At 40.4% G+C, this 21,411-nt stretch overlaps 1 protein-coding gene across 1 annotated transcript in view; it reads right to left on the minus strand.

The window, feature by feature from the left end:
* Positions 1-1,070: 1,070 nt before the first annotated feature.
* The window catches only part of SYDE2 (synapse defective Rho GTPase homolog 2), a 60,615-nt gene continuing 40,274 nt past the window's right edge, over positions 1,071-21,411 (minus strand). The window contains exons 5-7 of the mRNA XM_062191641.1: positions 14,388-14,569; positions 10,642-10,873; positions 1,071-3,231 (exon numbers count right to left, since the gene is read on the minus strand). Of these exons, the coding sequence (XP_062047625.1) occupies positions 2,735-3,231; positions 10,642-10,873; positions 14,388-14,569 (911 nt within the window). The 3' untranslated portion in view covers positions 1,071-2,734. The remainder of the gene's footprint in view (positions 3,232-10,641; positions 10,874-14,387; positions 14,570-21,411) is intronic.

Raw genomic sequence — 21,411 nt, forward strand, 5'->3', positions numbered from 1 at the left:
GCCATCCTCCACTGCTCTCCCAGGCCACAGCAGAGAGCTGGCCTGGAAGAGGGGCAACCGGGACAGAACCGGTGCCCCGACTGGGACTAGAACCCAGTGTGCCAGCGCCGCAGGTGGAGGATTAGCCTAGTGAGCCGCGACACCGGCCTCAGTGTGATTTTTAAAAGTTACCATAAATCAAGCATTTTCTTCAATCAAGAAGCTTTATAAAACAATTTTATACTCCAGGAAAAATTAAAATCTGCAATAGCTATAACTCAATTATGAAGCAAAAAGCAAAAAGAGAATAGAATCCATTTGAACGGTAAGATGGAATATTCTGCTTAAATCAGCATAGCCTACAGGATACGAGATGGATCACCTGGTTTACCCTGAATACGTAACAGGATCCAGCACAACTGTTAGCTCCTATTTTGCAGTTTTTAGAATCAATACATGTAGGAAAAATGTAAGTCATACGCAGTTTCTCAAAAACTAAAAATTATAAAGGAAGCCAAAAAATAATTTAAAATGTAACCAACAAAAATGGTGAGAAGGAAGGGCATCAGTTGCTTGCTCATAACGGACAGTCAACAGATCTGCTTAAATGATAAACGAAGACACTGCAGCAATAAGCATGCTCTTACCTCCGAGAAGGAGGACAACTGTGGGTGGCAGGGAGGAGTACATTCACTTTCTATTTTCCACCCATCTGAATTGGCTGAAAGTTTCATTCAGGTACATGCACCAAAGTTAACATTTTTTTCTGTCCTATAAACATTACAGCTGATAGGCTCAGAGGGTATGACAGTTGACAGTCAAATAGGGTAGGAAGATCCCAGGAAATTAGGAACTCAAAAAAGGATTTAAAGTAAAGGCACTTGAAGCTACTCAGCACTTCTGGATGCAGCAGAGACCATAAAAGATGTTTCCAGTCATGACGGTGATTCAGACAACCCACATGTGCAGAATCTCTTAGACGGCAGAGATTAACTTCAAGATGACTCCTACCCAAAACGGCATGATAACACAATAACACAACATGGACTTTAAAGTGTTTCAGATTCTGTAAAATTCAATTTTGGACAAAAAAAGGTTAAAACATATATTTAAGGATAATCCATGATGGCACAATACTTTAACACCTTTGTTTAAGAAGAATATTAAAATAAGTGGTCCTTAATCATTACAATTAATAGGTTTATCAAGTTTATAATATTTTAACAAAGTGTTTACATTTCTGGAACAACTTATTCATATCATACATTACACATGATAGAGTAAATAAAAGGGAGAAAACAGTTTTTTTACAAAACATTTAAAAGTACTTTCTTTTGCCTATTTACCAATACATATAGGTGACACATATTATTTTGGTTTTCTCCTAATTGCTACAAAAGATTTAAGAAGATGAAAATTTCATATAAAATATTTTTATGAATGGACTTTCAAATTAAGTAAAAAGGTATTCTGCTTACCAATGTATATTGCATAGAAATAGTTAAATACTTTAATATTTAGAAAAAATATCAGGATGTCAGTTTTGTAAATGGCTGCTACATCTGAAAGTTGGTGATTTAAATTTTATTTATAATTTTTAAATTACATAGTCTGTAGTTTATTATAAAAGTTAAAAAAATACATTTCAACTTAACAGTCTCCTAAATTTACATTTTCAAACTCCGCTACAATTGCTACAATGACTATCAGCTTAGCCAAAATAAGTTAATTTTTAAAAATCAGTAACACAGTATTCTGGCAAGATGGTTTCTTTGGAAACAAGTGGGGAGAATTACAAACTCAAAGTATGAACTTGCTACTACAAATAAATATTTAAAACAGAATACAAAAATGCAGAGAATAGATGAAGGTTTTTTAAAATCTAGGTCACCAGTGCAGGCATCTGTGCACTTAGTACCTTAAGGAGTAAGAGGATTTCAATTTAAAAGATGACCTTTCACAGCTAATATTGTGACTTTGTTATTCAAAGCTTATCATTTTTATTAAGATGCTTCTAGAATGCTTTTTGTCCAGGTGTTTTAATGTAAATCCTCTTTAACTTAAATGTCCAAAAAGACATTTTAAACCAGTAATTTTGGCCTCATGACATATATACTTCAAAAATACATTTGATTCTACAGTCCCTTCTCCCATTCTAGTACCTATATATAAATGCACTTATAAATATATACATATTTTCAGGATTATAAAAATATTTATTTTATAAGCTTAAATAATTACTGAATGTTAATACAGAATACATTAATAGTTGCATAATTTCACTCTTATTTATAAAAATGTTTTCTAATAGCAGCATTTGCATTGCAAATGAAATGTGACCAAACAATGTTGCCGTGACAAGGACTCAGACTGCAAGTCAGGTGAAGCAGCTGCTCTGAAAGGAACCCGGTGCGGCTACAGAAGAGCAGTTCCTCTGAAGCCCAGCAGCCTGGATGGGCCAATGACTTAGTGTGTGCTTGTAAGTGCATCTGAAACTTAGCTCCATAAAGTTGGCAAGATCACTGCAAGATCCCAACATGTCCCTGTTATCTCCACCCTCAGAACAATTTTCTAGTAAGTAAAAATCATATCAATGAATAGCTTTTTTCTGATTGAATCACATTAATTTAGTAGAAGTTAACTGAAGGTTTCAAGAGTAAAAGAAATAAAACATCACTGTAGGAAGCTTCATGAAAAACTGATTTGAAATTTTAAGGTATTATTTTTAAAATAAATAAATAAAGCCCCTTTAATCTCAAACACTTATATTAAGCTTATTCTTGTTGAGTTCACGTTCCAGATTGCCAATCAAAATATCAATACTTTCTTGTAGATCTTTGAGGTTGACTTTTCGATCCACTGTGGACTCAATTGTTTGCACTGTCAAATATGTCTGAAATGTACACTCTTTGGACATGGGAATTGGCTCTTCAATCATTATTTCTGGTCCATCCATTTTGCTGTAATCTGCATTTTCTCTGTAATCTGAAGGCACATCATCATAATCCACATCACTTAAATTTTCTTTTGTATTTAAAAAGTAGCTTTCTCCACAGCTGCTCCAGTCTCCTGCGTAGCGATTGCTAAGTGGACTGTCTAATCTGGTTTGCCTTGGCCTGAGTACTCCGGATGAATCAGTGCTACTCAGATTCAGCATGTAAGGTCGTGCTTTCTTCCGCCTCAAATAATTCAGAGAAGATGTCTGCTCTGGGAACAAACTGTCAGGTGATTCTTTGACAGTTAAACGTTGCACTACAAATGAACAATAAATTTGCTTTATTGACAGTAATCCAACTGGCCTTAAGAAAACAGAGCTAAAGATAAGCCATTTAATAATCAACTACAAACATGCATTAAAACAAAAACATGCACACTATCAAAATAAAGCATTCCATAGTTATTTTTTCCTAACACCAGACATAATCAAGATTAGGGATAGAAGCTACTAGAATGTTCAGTGGTGCTAAGTCATGCTATATCATAATGTCCCCAAAACAAAACAAATTGCCAATGTTGATTAACTTCCTGTGCAAGTTAATTATTGTCTAACTATAATTCAAACAGCAGCTAAGCTGGTAGCTTCTCCTAAATTAAAAGCTTTGGCAAAAAGCAGGCAAGGCATGTTGGTGAACACACAAAACAAAACAAAAAGTTCCTTTGTCTGCAAACATCTAAAAGAGGCGAAGGCATCTAAAGTGATCACTATAAAAGTTCTGACCTTTGTGGGCTTTTTTGCAATTCTATTAGCAGCAGTGACATAATTTACTTTATGAAGCAGCCCAAAGTTCATTTATGCATGAATGCTAAACTTGACCATGTGTTACCTGAGCTTGATTATACAGCATTAGCTACTAATAGTCTTCATTTATTGCCTGAAAATAGTACAGATATTTTATTTTCCCATTCTTATCAGGTATTTAACAATTCCAAATAATACTCTCCATGCTAACTTCAATTTTTTCTTAGAATATGCATTGTGATAGCCACATGGACAATTACCACACACATATTACTTCATAATAAACCAAAGCTTTATGGGTTACTCTTTTGGATATACTCAAAAAAAATTTTGTCTAAGGTTCTCTTGCATACAAAAAAGATTTAAAATGCTGAAACACAGCTATTAAAGATCATCCATGATACCTTTCTCTTTCTGCTTGCTTATTCTCCATTAATAAGTGTCTCTCCATTTATACTTCCCATCACTAACATAAAGGGAACATAAATCAGTGATAACACGCCAACTTTATACTTTCAGTACATAATGAATGATTGCTTATGCTTTTACAAAATAAGACAATGGAAAAACTACACAAACATGTTTACAGTTCTAGCTTTCCAGACATATGGTAATATTAATATTTTTCAGAGACCACATAATTTTCTTTTCCTTATACTTTACTATAATCCTTGGTAACAATATATAGGTATTTTTTTAAGATTTATTTATTTATTTGAAAGAGTTACAAAGGAGAGGCAAGAGAGAGAGAGATATGTTTTTAACATTTCTATTTATTGCATTCTTATTGTGGTCATTATGTCATTATAAATAGCTTAAAGCTCTTGATCTAAAATTTTCTAGGGGCTGGTGCTGTGGCATAGAAGGTTAAGCCTCCGCCTGCAGTGGGGGCATCCCATACGGCCACTGATTCGAGTCCCACCTGCTCCACTTCCAATCCAGCTCCCTGCTAACAAGCCTGGGAAAAGCAGCTGAGGATGGCCTAGGTACTTGGGCCCCTGCACCCATGTGGGCAACAGGTAAACAGCTTCTGGCTCATGGCTTCAGCCTGGCCCAACCCCGGTCGTTGCAGCCATTTGGGGAGTGAACCAGCAAATGGAAGATCTCTCTCTCTTTCTCTTTCTCTCTCCCTCTCACTGTATCTCTGCCTTTCAAATAAATAAATAAATCTTTAAAAAATGAAAATTTTCTAGAAAAGTCAGGTATTAACTTTAAACTGATCTTTAGGCCGGCGCCGTGGCTCAACAGGCTAATCCTCCGCCTTGCGGCGCCGGCACACCGGGTTCTAGTCCCGGTCGGGGCACCGATCCTGTCCCGGTTGCCCCTCTTCCAGGCCAGCTCTCTGCTGTGGCCAGGGAGTGCAGTGGAGGATGGCCCAAGTGTTTGGGCTCTGCACCCCAGGGGAGACCAGGATAAGCACCTGGCTCCTGCCATCGGAACAGCGCGGTGCGCCGGCCGCAGCGCGCTACCGCGGCGGCCATTGGAGGGTGAACCAACGGCAAAAGGAAGACCTTTCTCTCTGTCTCTCTCTCACTGTCCACTCTGCCTGTCAAAAATAAAAAAAAAATAAAATAAAATAAATAAATAAATAAATAAACTGATCTTTAATATCAGTATTAATAAAGACTGTTCCATGCCATTAACTGATGTAATTGCAAAATGGATGTCTGAAGTTTTCTGTTCTTTAATGATTCATATTCCTTGGTCTCCTCTGTTCATCTTCACTGTCTCCTCACTCTTTTCCCTTCAGTCTCTTCCTGCTTTTCTTAGTGCTTAACTGTCGCGTCTGCTGTCTTCACCAACCCATTACAGTACTCTCCTAACCAGATGGGATGGTCTCTGTCTCAAGTTTGTCTTAGTGTGCCTGCAAAAATCCATATTGATGGGGAGGCATTTGGTGCAGCAGCTCCCATATCAGAGTACCCAGTTTGAGTCCCATTTCTGAACCAGCTTCCTACTAATGTGCACCCTAGAAAGCAGTAGATGCAGGGTCGGTGCTGCGGTATAGCGGGTAAGGCCGCAGCCTGCAGTGCCGGCATCCCATGTGGGTGCCGGTTCTGGCTTTGGATCGGTGTAGCTCCGGCTGTTGCAGCCATCTGGGGAGTGAACCAGCAGGTGGCAGATCTCTCTCTCTCTCAGCCTCTGCCTCTTTGTAACTAGATCTTTCAAATAAATAAATAAATCTAAAGAAAGAAAGAGAAAGAGAGAGCAAGCAAGCAGTAGATGATGGGTCAAGTCCTTAGTTCCCTTCCATTTTTGAGGGGAGACCCAGATTGCGTTCTGGAGGCTCTTGGCTTTGGCCTGGACCAGCCTCGGCTGTTGTGGGAATCTGGAGCATCAATCAGCAGATGGAAGATCTCTTTCTGTCTCTCTCTGCCTTTCAAATAAAATGAAAATAAATAAATTGTTCTAAAAATTTAGATTCATCATGTTGCTAGTTACCTAAGGTTGTTTTCGGTCGAGACCCTTGTCAAACATTTTGTATATTTTCTTGAATACATTTCAGAAATCACCAAATTGATATATTTATTTAAGGTTTATTTATTTACTTGTAAGGTAGAGGTACAAAAAGAGGGAGAGAAACAGAGAGAAAGAGAGATCTTCCATTTGCTGTTTCATTCCCAAATGGCCACAATGGCTAAGGCTGAGCCAGACCTGAATTAGGAGCTCAGAACTCCATCTGGGTCTTCCAGATGGGGGGCAGGGACCCAAGCACTCGGGCCATCCTCCACTGCTTTCCCAGGTGTATTAGCACGTAGCTAATTTGGAAGTGGAGAAGCCAGGATTCAAACCAGCATTCATATGGGATGCTGGTATCATGGGTGGTAGCTTAACCCTCTGCACCACAGCATTGGCCCTGATAAACTGATACTTGAGAAATCACTTAGATTGATATTTTACATATTTTAGACATAAATTCAATTTCTGAAAAGTCAACTTTGGGGCTGACATTGTGGTGCAGCAGGTTAAGCCACCATTAGCATCCCATATCAGAGTACCAGTTCAAGTTCTGGCTACTGTGCTTCCTGTCCAGCTCCCTGCTAATGCACCTTGGAAGGCAGTGGAAGATGGCCTAAGCACTTAGGCCCCTGCCACTCATGTGGGAAACCAAGATGGAGTTCTTGGCTTCTGGATTCAGCCTGACCCAGATCTGGCTGTTGAGGCCATTTGGGGGAGTGAACCAGCAGAAGGAAGAAGGCTTTCTCTTTGCCTGTCTCTCCCTCTGTCTGTCTATCTGTGTGTGTGTGTTCATTCTCTCTCTCTGTCACTCTGCCTTTCAAATAAACAAATATTTTCATTAAAGAGGAAAATAAAAATCAATGTCACTAGCTTTTGAAAACTACTAATCCTCAGGGCCAGCGTTGTGGCATAGCAGGTAAAGCCACCACCTTTAGTGCTGGCATCCTATATGGGCACCCGTTCAAGTCTCAGCTGCTCCACTTCCGATCCAGCTCCCTGCTAATGTGCCTGGGAAAGCACCGGAAGATGGTCCAAGTGGTTGGGCCTCTGCACCCACGTAGGAGACCCAGAAGAAGCTCCTGGCTCCTAGCTTCACATAGGTTCAACTCCGGCTGTTGAGGCCATTTGAGGAGTGAACCAGAGGATGGAAGACCTCTCTCTCTCTCTGTAATTCTTTCAAATAAATAAAATAAATCTTAAAAAAAAAAAAAAACACACTACTAATCTTGGAATGGTTTCCTATCAAATGTACAGAGACAATGGCTAATTTTAACTCCAAAAGAAAAGCTATAGTTTTTTCATTATTATTGATTACCCACCTTCAATAGAACAAAATAAAAAACACTATAAGGTTGCTGAAAAAATTTTCAAAAAGTATTAAGAGGCCGGCGCCATGGCTTAACAGGCTAATCCTCCACCTTGCAGTGCCGGCACACCGGGTTCTAGTCCCAGTTGGGGCGCCGGATTCTATCCCGGTTGCCCCTCTTCCAAGCCAGCTCTCTGCTATGGCCCGGGAAGGCAGTGGAGGATGGCCCAAGTGCTTGGGCCCTGCACCCACATGGGAGACCAGGAGAAGCACCTGGCTCCTGGCTTCGGATCAGCGCAATGCGCCGGCCGCAGTGGCCATTGGAGGGTGAACCAACGGCAAAAAGGAAGACCTTTCTCTCTGTCTCTCTCTCTCTCTCACTATCCACTCTGCCTGTCCAAAAAAAAAGTATTAAGAAACAGCTTTTCCTTGTCTTATTTTCTACCACCACATTTGTTTTTAATCACTTTATTAGCCTCTAAACTACTTTATTTAACAGAAATAAATTGTTTCTAGTCAGTACCAAGTAATGTCCTATGGCCCAGGAATATAACGGTAAGTAAAACATAGTCCCTAACCCATTTTTAAAATAAAAGGTTTTATGAAGACATAAAACAAATGAAAAAAAAAAGACTGTTCGGGTCAAAAGGGTGTTTCCTTTCTGCTCGACAATCTTGCCCCAAAGCTGCTTGCAAAGAAAAGAACCTTAAGGACTTGTTAGAGAACAAGTTGATAAACTACTGGTAAGGGATTTTCACCTTCCATTGCTGACGTGCTGGGGTTCTAACTAATTCCTTTGAAGACACAATTTTTTCAAACAGAAATCTCAAAGCAAATTATCTTCTGGCCAAAAGTTAAAATATATAAAATAAAATATACCACACAATAAAAAGAAACTGCTAACTTTTTAGTGAGGGAAGTTCTAAAAAGAAAAATCAGGTACACAGCAGGGAAAGCCAAAGTCTTCTACGGAATGCATGGAGACGGGCAACACAGCCCAGTCCTCACCACGTGGTCTACGTCACCATCAAGTTCATCAGGTCCAGTAACTATACCACAATTACTCAATCCCCACCTTTTCTTTAATTCAATAGCAGGTGACTGAGAGGGCAACACTATTTGCTGTTTCTCCTCTCATCCTGCTGTGCTGGTCTGTCCTTTGTTTGAGGTACTACAGCTAAAGAAAAATAGTAAGTCATAGGAAAAAAGAACAGTTATATTTAAAGCCAACAACACAAAACCTTGGAATAAGGTGCTGTAACTAGGAGATAATATTCAAGGTTGTCATTAAAATAGAGTGATTATGAAATCTGAACCTGCTTTTTCTATAACATGGGTTTCTACTCCCTAACTCAAAACTAGGATGGCTATCATAAAATAATACAATGGCATTAAAACTCTGATATGAAATGAACGACAAAGACTCAGGTGTGAATAGTACTTAATGGTATCTCCAGGGAAGGAAGCGTTCACTTATGATCGTGGTAAGATGACTCCTCCCAACTCCTGATGTTAGTTAGAATTAAAGCAGTTCTAGAAAAGGCCGGGAAACATACATTCTTACAGATTCCTGATGCTGAGTGCCAGATGCAGAAATCAGTGCAATTACCCAGAGAATCTTCACTGAGGATTTTAAAATAATTAATAATATACTCTAATTCAGGTAAAACACAAATTAGAAATAATTTGTAAGCCTGTGTAAATATTTTAAAAGTTGAATATTTTTATTAATTTTAACTCACTTTTACAATAAATTAAATTTGTTCTAAAAGACTAGATCAGGGAGAGGCATTTGGTACAGCAGTTAAGTCACCCCTTGGGATTCCCACATCCTGTTTTAGAGTGCCTGGTTCAAGTCCTGGCTACTCTGTTTCGAATACAGCTTCCTTCTGAGGTGCGCTCTGGAAGGTTGTGGGAGATGGCTCCAGTGCTTGATCCCTGCCACCCAGGGAAGACCAAGACTGAGTTCTGGGCTCCTGGGTTTGGCCAAGCCCAGCCCTGGCTGTTGTGGGCACTGTAGGGAGTGAACCAACATTTTCTCTGTGCGTGTGTCTCTCTATGCCTTTCAAAAAAAAAAAAAAAAAAACCACAACCAAATAAATAAGTAAAAAATTATTTAAAAGACTAGGTGAAGCATTGCTTTGCACTTTGGTCTTGTCTTCTCATACATATCCGTAAAGGAGTAACAAGAAATATTTATGAAGGGCTCACTTTGTGCTAAAACACTTTGGCCAGTGCCTTAAGTGCTATTTATCTCAATCTTCACAACAGTGTTGACATTAGCACTATTTAGAGAGAAGCAAACTGAAGCTTAGAGAAGCTGAACCCACTCAACAGCCCAGTGCCACGGTCCAGGCATGAATCCAGGCGGATTCCAGGGCACATTTACCACCATAAGCACCTGAGTCCTTTCATGGTCTCATGTAGTGTGGGTCGAGCAAGCAACGGATACTACAGGACCAGAAAATTGTGGAACTCAATACAGGATCCTCTATGGAGCACCAAATTAAATACACGTTTATTTTAGAGCTGAAACTACCTAAGACGTATTATTAGTATTGTCAGCCTTTGGTTATTGACTGGAATAATGGATGGATATGAAAGCTAAAATCAAAGAAAATTACCAGTTGAAGCTGGGATAACTTAAAGAATAACCATGACTACAGTAAAGATATCAAGAGAAAGAACTTGGAGAAATATGAATTCTGCTTCATACTAGTTAAACTAAAATTTTGAAGAGTAAAAAGTTAATATTTACTGAGTATCTGTTTTGTGTTAAGAGATAACCTGAGTGCCTTGTACACAGTCTTTTATATAATCTGCATGCAAAGTCTATCAACACATTTTTAAATCTGTATGACAAAAGACAAAACTGAGGCTCTAAGAAGCTCAGGAGCTTATCCAAGGTCAGATTGCTAATAAATTCAAATCCAGATCTGATTATATCTAAAATGTGTACTGAGCTATATACCCACAAAATTATCAGCAAAGGCAGAAAGCTGAAACAGAAAAAAACTAAAAATCAGATACCAATTCATATTTGAAAAAGCAAAATCCAGATAAGATTTTCTTGAATCACATATGGACATGTTGAATGATTAGCTCATTCAAACACCTTATCACTGGGAGAGAAAAATATTTCTAGACAATCATGTACCTGGCCAAAGCTGGAGTAAGTAATGAAGAACTTCAATATGTTTTTTAAAATCCAAAGCACTTGCAAGCTCTTCTGAATCAGTGAAGACTCTGTTGTTGTGGGTGAGAGTCTCCTGCCTCTGACTTAATAATACTGGTCCAAAGCACACGGCCAAATTCTGGCAGGTCATCTTATTCACTTCATGGAAAGAAGCCACCAGTTTCAAGTGATCCAATAACATCTTTAGGGTCGCCTAAATTAAATTAAATTAAGTCACTTAATATAGTCACAGAAGGGCAAATTCAAGGACACAACTTCTTTTTTTGTTTCAGTCATTTCCTTTATTTCTAATATTCTGTACAGACCATTCAAAGGAGCCTCAATTGATAGCTTGCAAACCCATGAAAATTAGAAAGCCACAGGGGATTGCTTTAACTTCTTGGAAAAGATACATCTCTCTTCAGCTCACAAAACCAGATCACTGTAATGATTTCAAATAATCTGTGACTACAGTATAAGTGTAGCCTCTGGTAGAATGTGTATCTGTAAGTAAGGACACAATTTATGAAAGAAAATATAGAGAGGCATCCTCTTACTTTAAAAAAAAAAAAGATTTTATTTTATTTATTTGAAAGACAGAGTTACAGAGAGAGGTAGAGACAGAGAAGTCTTCCATCCACTGGTTCACTCCCCACATGGCCACAAATTCTGGGGCTGGACTGATCCACAGCCAAGAGCCAGGAGCTTCCTCCGGGTCTCCCACGTGGATGCAAGAGCCCAAGGACTTGGGCCATCCTCCACTGCTATCCCAGGCCACAGAAGAGAGCTGGATCGGAAGAGGAGCAGCTGGGACTACAACCGGCACCCATATGGGATGCTGGCACTTCAGGCCAGGGCTTTAACCCACTGCGCCATAGCACCGGCCCTATCCTATTACTTTTTTAAAAGAGTTATTTCAATGGTTTGCTTGTAAATTGGATGTTTGGAACGTAAAACACATTTTCTTATAGAAACATAATACAGGACCTAAATTATGTCCCAATAATACAATTTAATTAATTAATGTTAAACATACACTGTATAAAATGCTAATAGATACATTCCAAATTTCAGAGGGAGTCCCTAGGAAAATGCATCATCAACTTCTCTCTCTCTTTCCTTCTCTATAATGACAGCAGCAAAAGCTGTAAAAGAAAGAGGTTTAGGGTAAGGGTGTTCATTTTAAGTACAGGTAAATCATGTGGTTGTAAGTACTGGATAATAATCTTAAATCTAGAAATAACTATTTCAGAACACAAGTTGTGGAATGACCCAGATTATGAAAGATGCATTTTCAAAAGGCCAGTATACTTCTTAACTAATAAATATTTTAAGTAGGCAAACCACAAAAAGGGAAAGAATAGTACAGTTAGAAATGAGAAAAAATTTACTGAAAATACATGTTGTTGGACCAGCGCTGTGGCATAGAAGGTTAAGCCTCATTTGCAGGGATGGCATATCATATGGGCACTGGTTCAAGACCTGGCTGAGCAACTTGCTATCTAGCTCCCTGCTAATGAGCCTGGGAAAGCAGCTGAAGATGGCCTAGGTACTTGGGCCCTTGAAACCACATGGGAGACCCAGAAGAAGCTCCTAGCTCCTGGCTTCGGCCTGGCCAGCTCCGGCCATTGTGGCCTTTTGGGGAGTGAACCAGCAGATGGAAGATATTTCTCTCTCTCTCTCTCTCTCTCTCCCCTTCTTTGTACTCTGCCTTTCAAATAAATAAATAAATCTTTCTTAAAAACATAAATAAAAAATATGTTACTAATCCTTACAGACACTAATAAGGGCAATTGACTCAACAAGTAGAATGATTATTTAGAATTAAGAATATCTGGAAAGGAATGACATTTTCTGAAGTAGTGGCATATGATCAATCATTTAACAAAATCAGTGTGTGATTTCTTCTGTGGCAGTTATATGGAAGAAATGAGTGCCAATTAATGACTAAAATTTTAAAAGCTTAAAAATAAGGAAGAAAAAAGAATGAAAGAAAAAATCAAAATGACATTATTAGCAGGATGTGGTTCATTAATTGTGACAAATATACTAATGTGCAATATTAATAGGGAAAATGGGGTGAAGGGTATATAGGAATTCATTGTATTACTACCTCACAATGTTTGCTTTGAAAATTTAAAATCAGGGGCCATATGGGCACCGGTTCATGTCCTGACTGCTCTACTTATGATCTAGCTCCCTGCTGGTGGCCTGGCTCCTGGCTTTGGACTGTCCCAGCTCTGGCCGTTTCTGCCACTTGGGGAGTGAACCAGCAGGTGGAAGACTTCTCTCTCTTCTTCTGCCTCTCTGTAACTCTGCCTTTCAAATAAATAAATAAATCTTAAAAAAAAAAAAAAAAAACCTTATTACACTGTTGATCACATACTGTTTAATAAAAATTTGTTATCATTTTTATTACTGTTATTTTGGCCTAGACAATGAATTTCTTTTCTTCTATTAATTTAAAAAAATTTTTTAAGACTTAGTTGTTTATTTGAAAGTCAGAATTACAGAGAGAGACGGGGAGAGAGAGAGAGGGAGAGTGCGAGCTTCCATCTGCTAGTTCACTCCCCAAATGGCAGCTGCCAGGGTTGGGCCAGGCTGAAGCCAGGAGTCAGGAGCTTCCTCCGAGTCTCCCATGTGGGTGGCAGGGGTCCAAACACGTGGGCCATCTTCCACTGCTTTTCCCAGGCCACCAGCAGTAGTAAACTAGTAAATAAATTTACTGGGCTTTACATTTCCACCCACTCGTGCTTGTATTTTCTGCTCACGTGTGACAAGAAAGGTAGGCAATGTTGACCTCATCTGGAAAAGCCCAGCTGTCCTTTTACCTTATACCCTTTTGTTCTAAAGGACAACAGCTAAAGTCAGGCTAAGGCTGGTTCTGCAGGCCTAGCCACCCTTCTGTTTCTCCTGCAGACACTCCTGATGATACTGTTCCTAAAATTTAAATTTTGGAGAAGGGGTAAGAAAGAAAAACTTGAGGGGGGAAGTGTTGCTTAAGTCTTTAGGCTAAGCCATGTATACCATGTCTGAAAAATACTGGAAGGAAACACATCAACATATCAATTGTAGTTGTCTTGGGATATCAATAAATGCAATTTAATATTTTCTACACTGTTCTACTTTTCTATAAAAGACACAATATTTTAATAAGGTAACAATATACTGGCCGGCGCTGTGGCTCAACAGGCTAATCCTCTGCCTTGCGGCGCCGGCACACCAGGTTCTAGTCCCGGTCGGGGCACCGATCCTGTCCCGGTTGCCCCTCTTCCAGGCCAGCTCTCTGCTGTGGCCAGGGAGTGCAGTGGAGGATGGCCCAAGTGCTTGGGCCCTGCACCCCATGGGAGACCAGGAGAAGCACCTGGCTCCTGCCATCGGAACAGCGCGGTGCGCCGGCCGCAGCGCGCTACCGCGGCGGCCATTGGAGGGTGAACCAACGGCAAAAGGAAGACCTTTCTCTCTGTCTCTCTCTCACTGTCCACTCTGCCTGTCAAAAATAAAAAAAAAAATAAAAATAAAAAAAAAATTACCATAAGTGGTATATTTATTGCTTGATTTAAGTCTTTACAGATGTCCTAATCTATGTAAGACAATGGGAAATAATGGGTTAAAAGCAACAGAGGCAGAACTTAAACTCAGGAATACAACAAATGTCAAATACCTAAAGAATTATTTGTAGCTCCAATAACTGGTTTCCAGGAACAATGTGTCCTGACTCTGCTTACCTTCTCAACATCTGGCAGATGATCCAGCAGGTCAACAGTGGACTTGGAGTCACTTGGGTCATTCTCACAACCATTTGATGACATTTTCAAAGGACTTTTTGCCATTGCCTCTAATACAGCTTCATAAAGCTGCTTTGTTATCAGAGGAGAAGGAAGTTCTCTAAGGTAATCCTTAAGAACACCTTTAGAAAATAAATAAATCAGAAGCAATCAGTGATTAGTCTTCAGAGTGAAAAAAAAAAGAACTATGGTGATGTTTTTAAAAAACAGTATTATAGCCAACTTTAAATATTCTTAGAACAACAAAAGCAGCAATAAAAAAAGTGTTATAGTGAAATACTAGCTTTTTAAAAAATATTTATTTATTTTATTTGAAAGTCAGAGAGAGGAGAGGCAGAGAAAGAGAGAGAGATCTTCATTCCACTGGTTCACTCCCCAGTTGGCTGGAGCTGTGCTGATCCAAAGCCAGGAGCCAGGAGCTTCCTCCCGGTCCCCGACACGGGTGCCATCTTCTACTGCTTTCCCAGGCCACAGCAAAGAGCTGGATCTGAAGAAGAGCAACTGGGACTAGAACCAGCGCCCATATGGGATGCTGGTGCTCCAAGCCAGGGCTTTACTCTGCTGCGCCACAGCGCCAGCCCCTAGAGATGTGTCTTAAACAGATACACTGGATGGTTGAGCAATTTCTAATGTTCTACTATCATACTGGAGAAAAAAACAATCAATGCTGGCCGGCGCCGTGCTCAACAGGCTAATCCTCTGCCTTGCGGCACCGGCACACCAGGTTCTAGTCCCAGTTGGGGCGCTGGATTCTATCCCGGTTGCCCCTCTTCCAGGCCAGCTCTCTGCTATGGCCAGGGAAGGCAGTGGAGGATGGCCCAAGTCCTTGGGCCCTGCATCCACATGGCAGACCAGGAGAAGCACCTGGCTCCCGGCTTCGGATCAGCATGATGCGCTGGCCGCAGCGGCCATTAGAGGGTGAACCAACGGCAAAAAGGAAGACCTTTCTCTGTGTCTCTCTCTCACTATCCACTCTGTCTGTCCAAAAAAAAAAAAAAAAAAAAAAAAATCAATGCTAAAACCAAACAAATAAAACCATAAGCAAAGAATGGGAAACATAGACTTATGATTAAAATGTGAGGGAAGGAAGTCAATTCCAAACACCATAACAGGCTTTGAGCTAAGAGAGAATCTATCATAGAGGAAACAAGAAAGCGTGGTGCTGGTTACTGACAAGCAAGTTAGATAAGATACTAACAATGGGCTGCAATGTGACCACAAGAGAAAGTAGGAGATATTTCTGACACCAAAAAAAATCTAAATATCCACCTTATTGACTCAGAACTTGCTCTCAGTTTGGCTGAAAGCTTACTTTGAACATAAGCATGATCATAGAGGAAGCATCTCATTTGATAATTTAAAAAACTCAATAGTAATATGAATTATTCATTCATTTTTATATATTCTTCTAGTATTTATTTATATAAATATACATGATATATATTTTTCTACTCTCTTTATAACATAAAAGATAGCATATGTGTCCTGTTCTGTTTCTTGTTTTTTCATTGAACATCATATCTTTGAGATCTTCTTAGTACCTAGAGAGCTTCCACAATCATTTTTATAACCACATCATAGTATTCCAGCATATTAATATCTACTTTCATCTATTCAACCCCTTATAGATAGCTATACTTAGGTTGTTTACAATATTTTATTATGCTTACACATGCCCCAATGAATAACCTTCATCACACTATAGGAATGTAGGTATGTCTGCAGGATAAATCCTCAAAGCAAGACCATTAAATCAAATATGTATTTTTAATTTTGAGAAAACAGTAGGGTTAAGATTGTTCCTTTCCTGGGTTTGGACTTGAATAAGTGGGTAGATACTACTGACAAGGCTTGAAAAAGAACAAAAGATAGAAACTATATTTTAGCAGGTAGAGAAAATAATTTCATTTTGAACATACAGAATTTAAAGTATCCATGGTACATTCAAGCCTGCTACAGAGAAAAATCTGAGGCTCAAGAAATAGCTGCATAGAGACACAGATCAAATAATGACCAATTTAAAGATGACAACTTGGGGAGGCCAGCACTGTGGCGCCACAGGTTAAGCTGCAGTCTGCAGTGCCAGTATCCCATACGAGTGCAAGTTCAAGTCCCAGCTGCTCCACTTCATATCCAGCTCCCTAATGCAGCAGAAGATGGCCCAAGTCCTTGGGCCCCTACACCCACATGGGAGACCCAGAAGAAGCTCCTGACTTCTGGCTTTGGCCTGGCCCAGCTCCAGTCATTGCAGCCATTTGGAGAGTGAACCAGCAGATGGAAGATTTCTCTCTCTGTCTCTGTCTCTCTCTGTAATTCTGCCTTTTAAATAAATAAATAAATCTTAAAAAAAAAAAATGACAACTAGAGGTGGTAGGTGTTGAGGCACAGTGGGTTAAGCCATTGCTTGGGATGTTCACGTCCCATATCAGACAAAGTCCCAGCAGTGCTGCTTCTAATCCAGCTTCCTAGTAATGCATCCTGAGAAGCAGTGGATGATGAACCAAATACCTGGAGCCTGCAACCCACATGGGAGACCTGGATGGAGTTCCTGGCTCCTGGCTTCAGCCCTGTCCAGACCTAGCTATTGTGGGCACTTGGGGAGTGAACCAGTAGATGGAATCTCTCTCTCTTTCTCTCCTTTCCTTACCCCCATTACTCTGCCCTTAAAATAAATACATCTTTAAAAAAAAAAAGACAACAGTTGGAAACTTGGAAATGACTGAGTCTATCAGGGAAGGCAGATGGAGTGAGGAGTGGAGGCCTAAAAATGAACCCTGAATTGCATCAACTTTCCAATTGTCAGGGAAGATCTTCCAAAGGTGACGAAGGCTGAAGGTGAAGGTGAAAGAAGCTGGAGTGGTGAGAAGAGACAGGGATGAGGGTGGGAGAAGAAGGACAAATATATTGCCAAGGATGTCAAGGAAAGTAGGTTTCAAGAAAGACTGTATGGCGTCAAATGATTACCAACAGTCAGGTTAGATAAGAACTGTAGGGAACAGTATTTCTCAAAATCGGCTGCACAAAACCAAGGAACATTCAAAAAGGGATTACGAAGCCCTGTGCCAGCCGTAATAAATCATCCTCTCCAGGGGCCCCAGTTTGTGTCCCTACATGCTTAACACATTCCTCTGCAATTCTAAAGCAGTGCGTATTATTAGTAACTAGCTATACAAAACAATGATCCAAGGAGGATGTAAGATAAGGACCAAAAAGTGTTCAACAGAAAACAAAACCTGTAACCTTAGTTTCAAGGGAATAAAGGACACTGAATTTAGGTTGCAGTTGGTTAGGAAGTGAATGGGCATTAAGGAAATAAAGAGAAAGAAATATAGACAACCTGTTAGGAAATCTGGCTTTGAGAGAAGGTGATAACCATAGAGAAGCAAGGACAGGGAGACGCTGAATCAAAGCAGGGATTTTTCTTTAAAGATGGGAGACACTTGAACATTTAAATGCTAATGTAAAGCAGAGAAAGGGGGTGCAATCTATTGAGCAAAGTCCCCAAAGAGGAAAGAGGATATGCCTGAGAACACACGAAGGAATTAGTCCAAGATGTGAGGAAGATCAGTTCTACACAATGACAGAAAGGAAAGTGGACACGGTGCATGCCTTCCACCTGGGTAGACATGAGCCAAGTCATCTGATGGCTGCTATTTCTCTGTGTGGTAGGGAGGCAATGTAGTCTGCTAAGAGTGACACAGGCAACGTGAGGTTGGAGAAAAGAAGATATTAAATAAAGAATAAGACAGAGATAGCTGATAAGAAAATACAGAATTACTTACAGGCACCATTTAGAGCCTAGTTAACTTTGAAGTCTATTGATTTATACTGGTACCAAGATACAATCTTGTATGATTTCTCTCTTTCTCTCTCTTTCTTTCTCTCTCTCTCTCTCTCTCTCTCTCTCTCACACACACACACACACACACACACACAGTGATCAGCAACCCAGATATAGACTAGCAAAGCAGACTAGGGCTTTTAGGCATGATGGAGGAGTAGGGACTAGATTTTTACCTATCTACTTGCAATATCTGAAAACAGACAAAAATGTCTGGACATCAAGCAAAGACGGACAGGGATCTCAGAGAGATGGGAACCAAAGAAGATGTGCCAACACCTGCCCCAGCTTGCTGTCTTGAGAAACTTGTAGGTTTCAGTGAGCAAGTGGAAACCAAGAAAAGCTCAACAGTCCAGCTAAGTTGAGAGGTAGATAGAAGTCCAAGGACGCCAAAGCAGAAAGAAGTACTGATCGGCAAACGCAGGTGTGGCAACCACCCAGGCTGGGGAAGGAATTAGATTAGAGAGAACAGTTCTAAGAGCTTACAAAGGGAAGGCAATAGTTCTTTTTCTAAGCAGCTAACATGAGAAAACTTTGTAATTCATGGAATTTGGGTGCAGTGTTGTTTTGGGGTGAACTGTATCTTCCTAAAATGATACATGGAAGTCTGAACCCCTACTACTTTCAGAATGGGACCTTATTTGGAATATTTATATTAAGTGAGGGGCCGGCGCCGCGGCTCAGTAGGCTAATTCTCCACCTGCGGCGCCAGCACACCGGGTTCTAGTCCAGGTCGGGGCGCCAGATTCTGTCCCGGTTGCCCCTCTTCCAGGCCAGCTCTCTGCTGTGGCCCAGGAGTGCAGTGGAGGATGGCCCAAGTGCTTGGGCCCTGCACCCCATGCGAGACCAGGAGAAGCACCTGGCTCCTGGCTTCGGATCAGCGCGGTGCGCCGGCCGCAGTGGCCATTGGAGGGTGAACCAACAGCAAAGGAAGACCTTTCTCTCTGTCTCTCTCTCTCACTGTCCACTCTGCCTGTCAAAAAAAAAATTTAATTTAATTTAAAAAATATATTAAATGAGGTTGGTGAGGTGAACCCTACTCCAATAAGATCTTTCTTTAGACAAAGGTGGGGAGTAGGCACTGGAGCAGCATAGTAGATTAAGGCTCCATCTGCTGCACCAGCAACCCAAATGGACATTGGTTCGAGTCCCCACTGCTCCTCTTCCAATCCAGCTTCTTGCTAATGTGCCTGGGTAAGCAGCAGAAGATGGCCCAAGTGCTGGACCCCTGCACCCACATGGGAGATCTGAAGGAAGCTCCTGGTTCCTGGCTTTGGATTGGCCCAGTTCTGGCCATTGCAGCCATTTGGGGAGTGAAACCAGCGTTGGAAGCCTTCTCTCTCTGTCTCTCCCTCTCTTTCTCTCTCTGTAAATCTGCCTTTCAAATAAATAAATAAATCTTAAAAACAAAAACCACAAAGGTGGGGAGCAGGAATTTGGCACAGCAACAGGTCAGGACACTGATTTGATGCCCACATCCCACAGTGGTGTGCCTGTCTCAAGTCTTGGCTGCTTTACTTCTAATCCAGCTTCCTACTAATGCACATCTTGGGAAGCAGCTAATAATAACCCTAGAACATGGACCCCTACAACCCTTGTAGAAGACCTGGATGTAGTTCCAGGCTCCTGGCTTTTGGCCTAGCTAGCAAGCTTTGGTTGTTGTGGCACTGGAGTGAACTAGCAGAAGATAACCTCTCTCTCTCTCTCTCTCTCTCTCTCTCTCTCTCTGCCCCCCCTTCCCTCCTTGCTTCCCTTCCTCTCTTTCTCTGCCCCTTTCTGCCTTTCAAATCAAATGAAAATAAATAAAAAATTTTCTATCAAAGGAAGACACAGAGAGAGACAAACACAAAAAGGAGAGATGATACGAAGAAACAAAACACCATGTGAAGATGAAGAAAATTATGCATCTAGAAGTCAAAGAATGCCAAAGACCACTGGGGTAGACATGAGGCAAATCATCAGAAACTAAGAAAGAAAAAAGACATATTCTCCTACAGGTATCAGAGGGTGCAGAGCTCTGCTAACACTTTTATTTTGGACTTCTAGCCTCCAAAAGTGTGAGAAAATTAATGTCCATTGTTATAGCCACTTAGTGTATGGCGCTTTATTACAGCAGTCATGAAAACTAGTAAAAGTGCATTTAAGTGTTTTTCTTCAGTTGTGAAGCAAAGAAATACATAGAAAAAAGAGAATAGCTACGAAAAAGTTGCTATAATTCTGCCTAACCAAGTTTAAAAGCAATATTGAAAGTTCTTTGTCAGTAACTTAGCTGCAGACCAGAACACACACAGCTCAACAATATTTATAGGAATACAAAAATATCCAGCACCCAAGAGGATAACATTCACATCTGACACCCCATAAACAATTACCAGGCAACAGTCAAAATAAGAATCCACAGAACAGGAGAAATCATATTTGCAAATCATATACAGATAGGGACTTGTACAGAATAAAGAACTCACACTCAATAATAAAAAAAAAAAAGTAACCCAATTTAAAAAGGGGTAAAGGTTCTGAATAGATATTTCTCTGAAGAAAATACATGCATGACCAATAGGTGCATGTCAAGAAATCCAACACCATTAGCTAGTACAGAAATTCACATCAAAACCATAATAGGATACCACTTCACACTCACTAGGATAGCAGTAATCGGAAAGATGGACAATAGCCAAGTGCTAGTGAGGAGGATGAGACTAAAACTGTCACACACTGCTGATGGGAATGTAAAAAGATCCAGCCACTTCAGAAAACTGCATGGTCCTTTTTCAAAAAGTTACTGAATTACCACATGAAGATAAACTTGCCAACTCATTCTAGGGAGCAAAATTACTCTGATAATAAAACCAGACAGAAACATTACAAAAGAAACACATCAATATCCCTGATGAACACAGATGCAAAAATTCTTAACACAACTTCAGCAAATCAAATTCAACATACAAAGACATGGTCAAGTGGGGGTTTAATCTTAAAAATGCAAGTTACTCAGGCCTGTGGCACAGTAGGTTAAAGCCCTGGCCTGCAGTGCTGGCATCCCATATGGGCGCCAGTTTGAGTCCCAGCTCTCCTCTTCCAATCCAGCTCTCTGCTGTGTCCTGGGAAAGCAGCAGAAGATGG

This window comes from Lepus europaeus, chromosome 5, assembly GCF_033115175.1.
Source record: "Lepus europaeus isolate LE1 chromosome 5, mLepTim1.pri, whole genome shotgun sequence".
NCBI classification, from domain to species: Eukaryota; Metazoa; Chordata; class Mammalia; order Lagomorpha; family Leporidae; genus Lepus; species Lepus europaeus.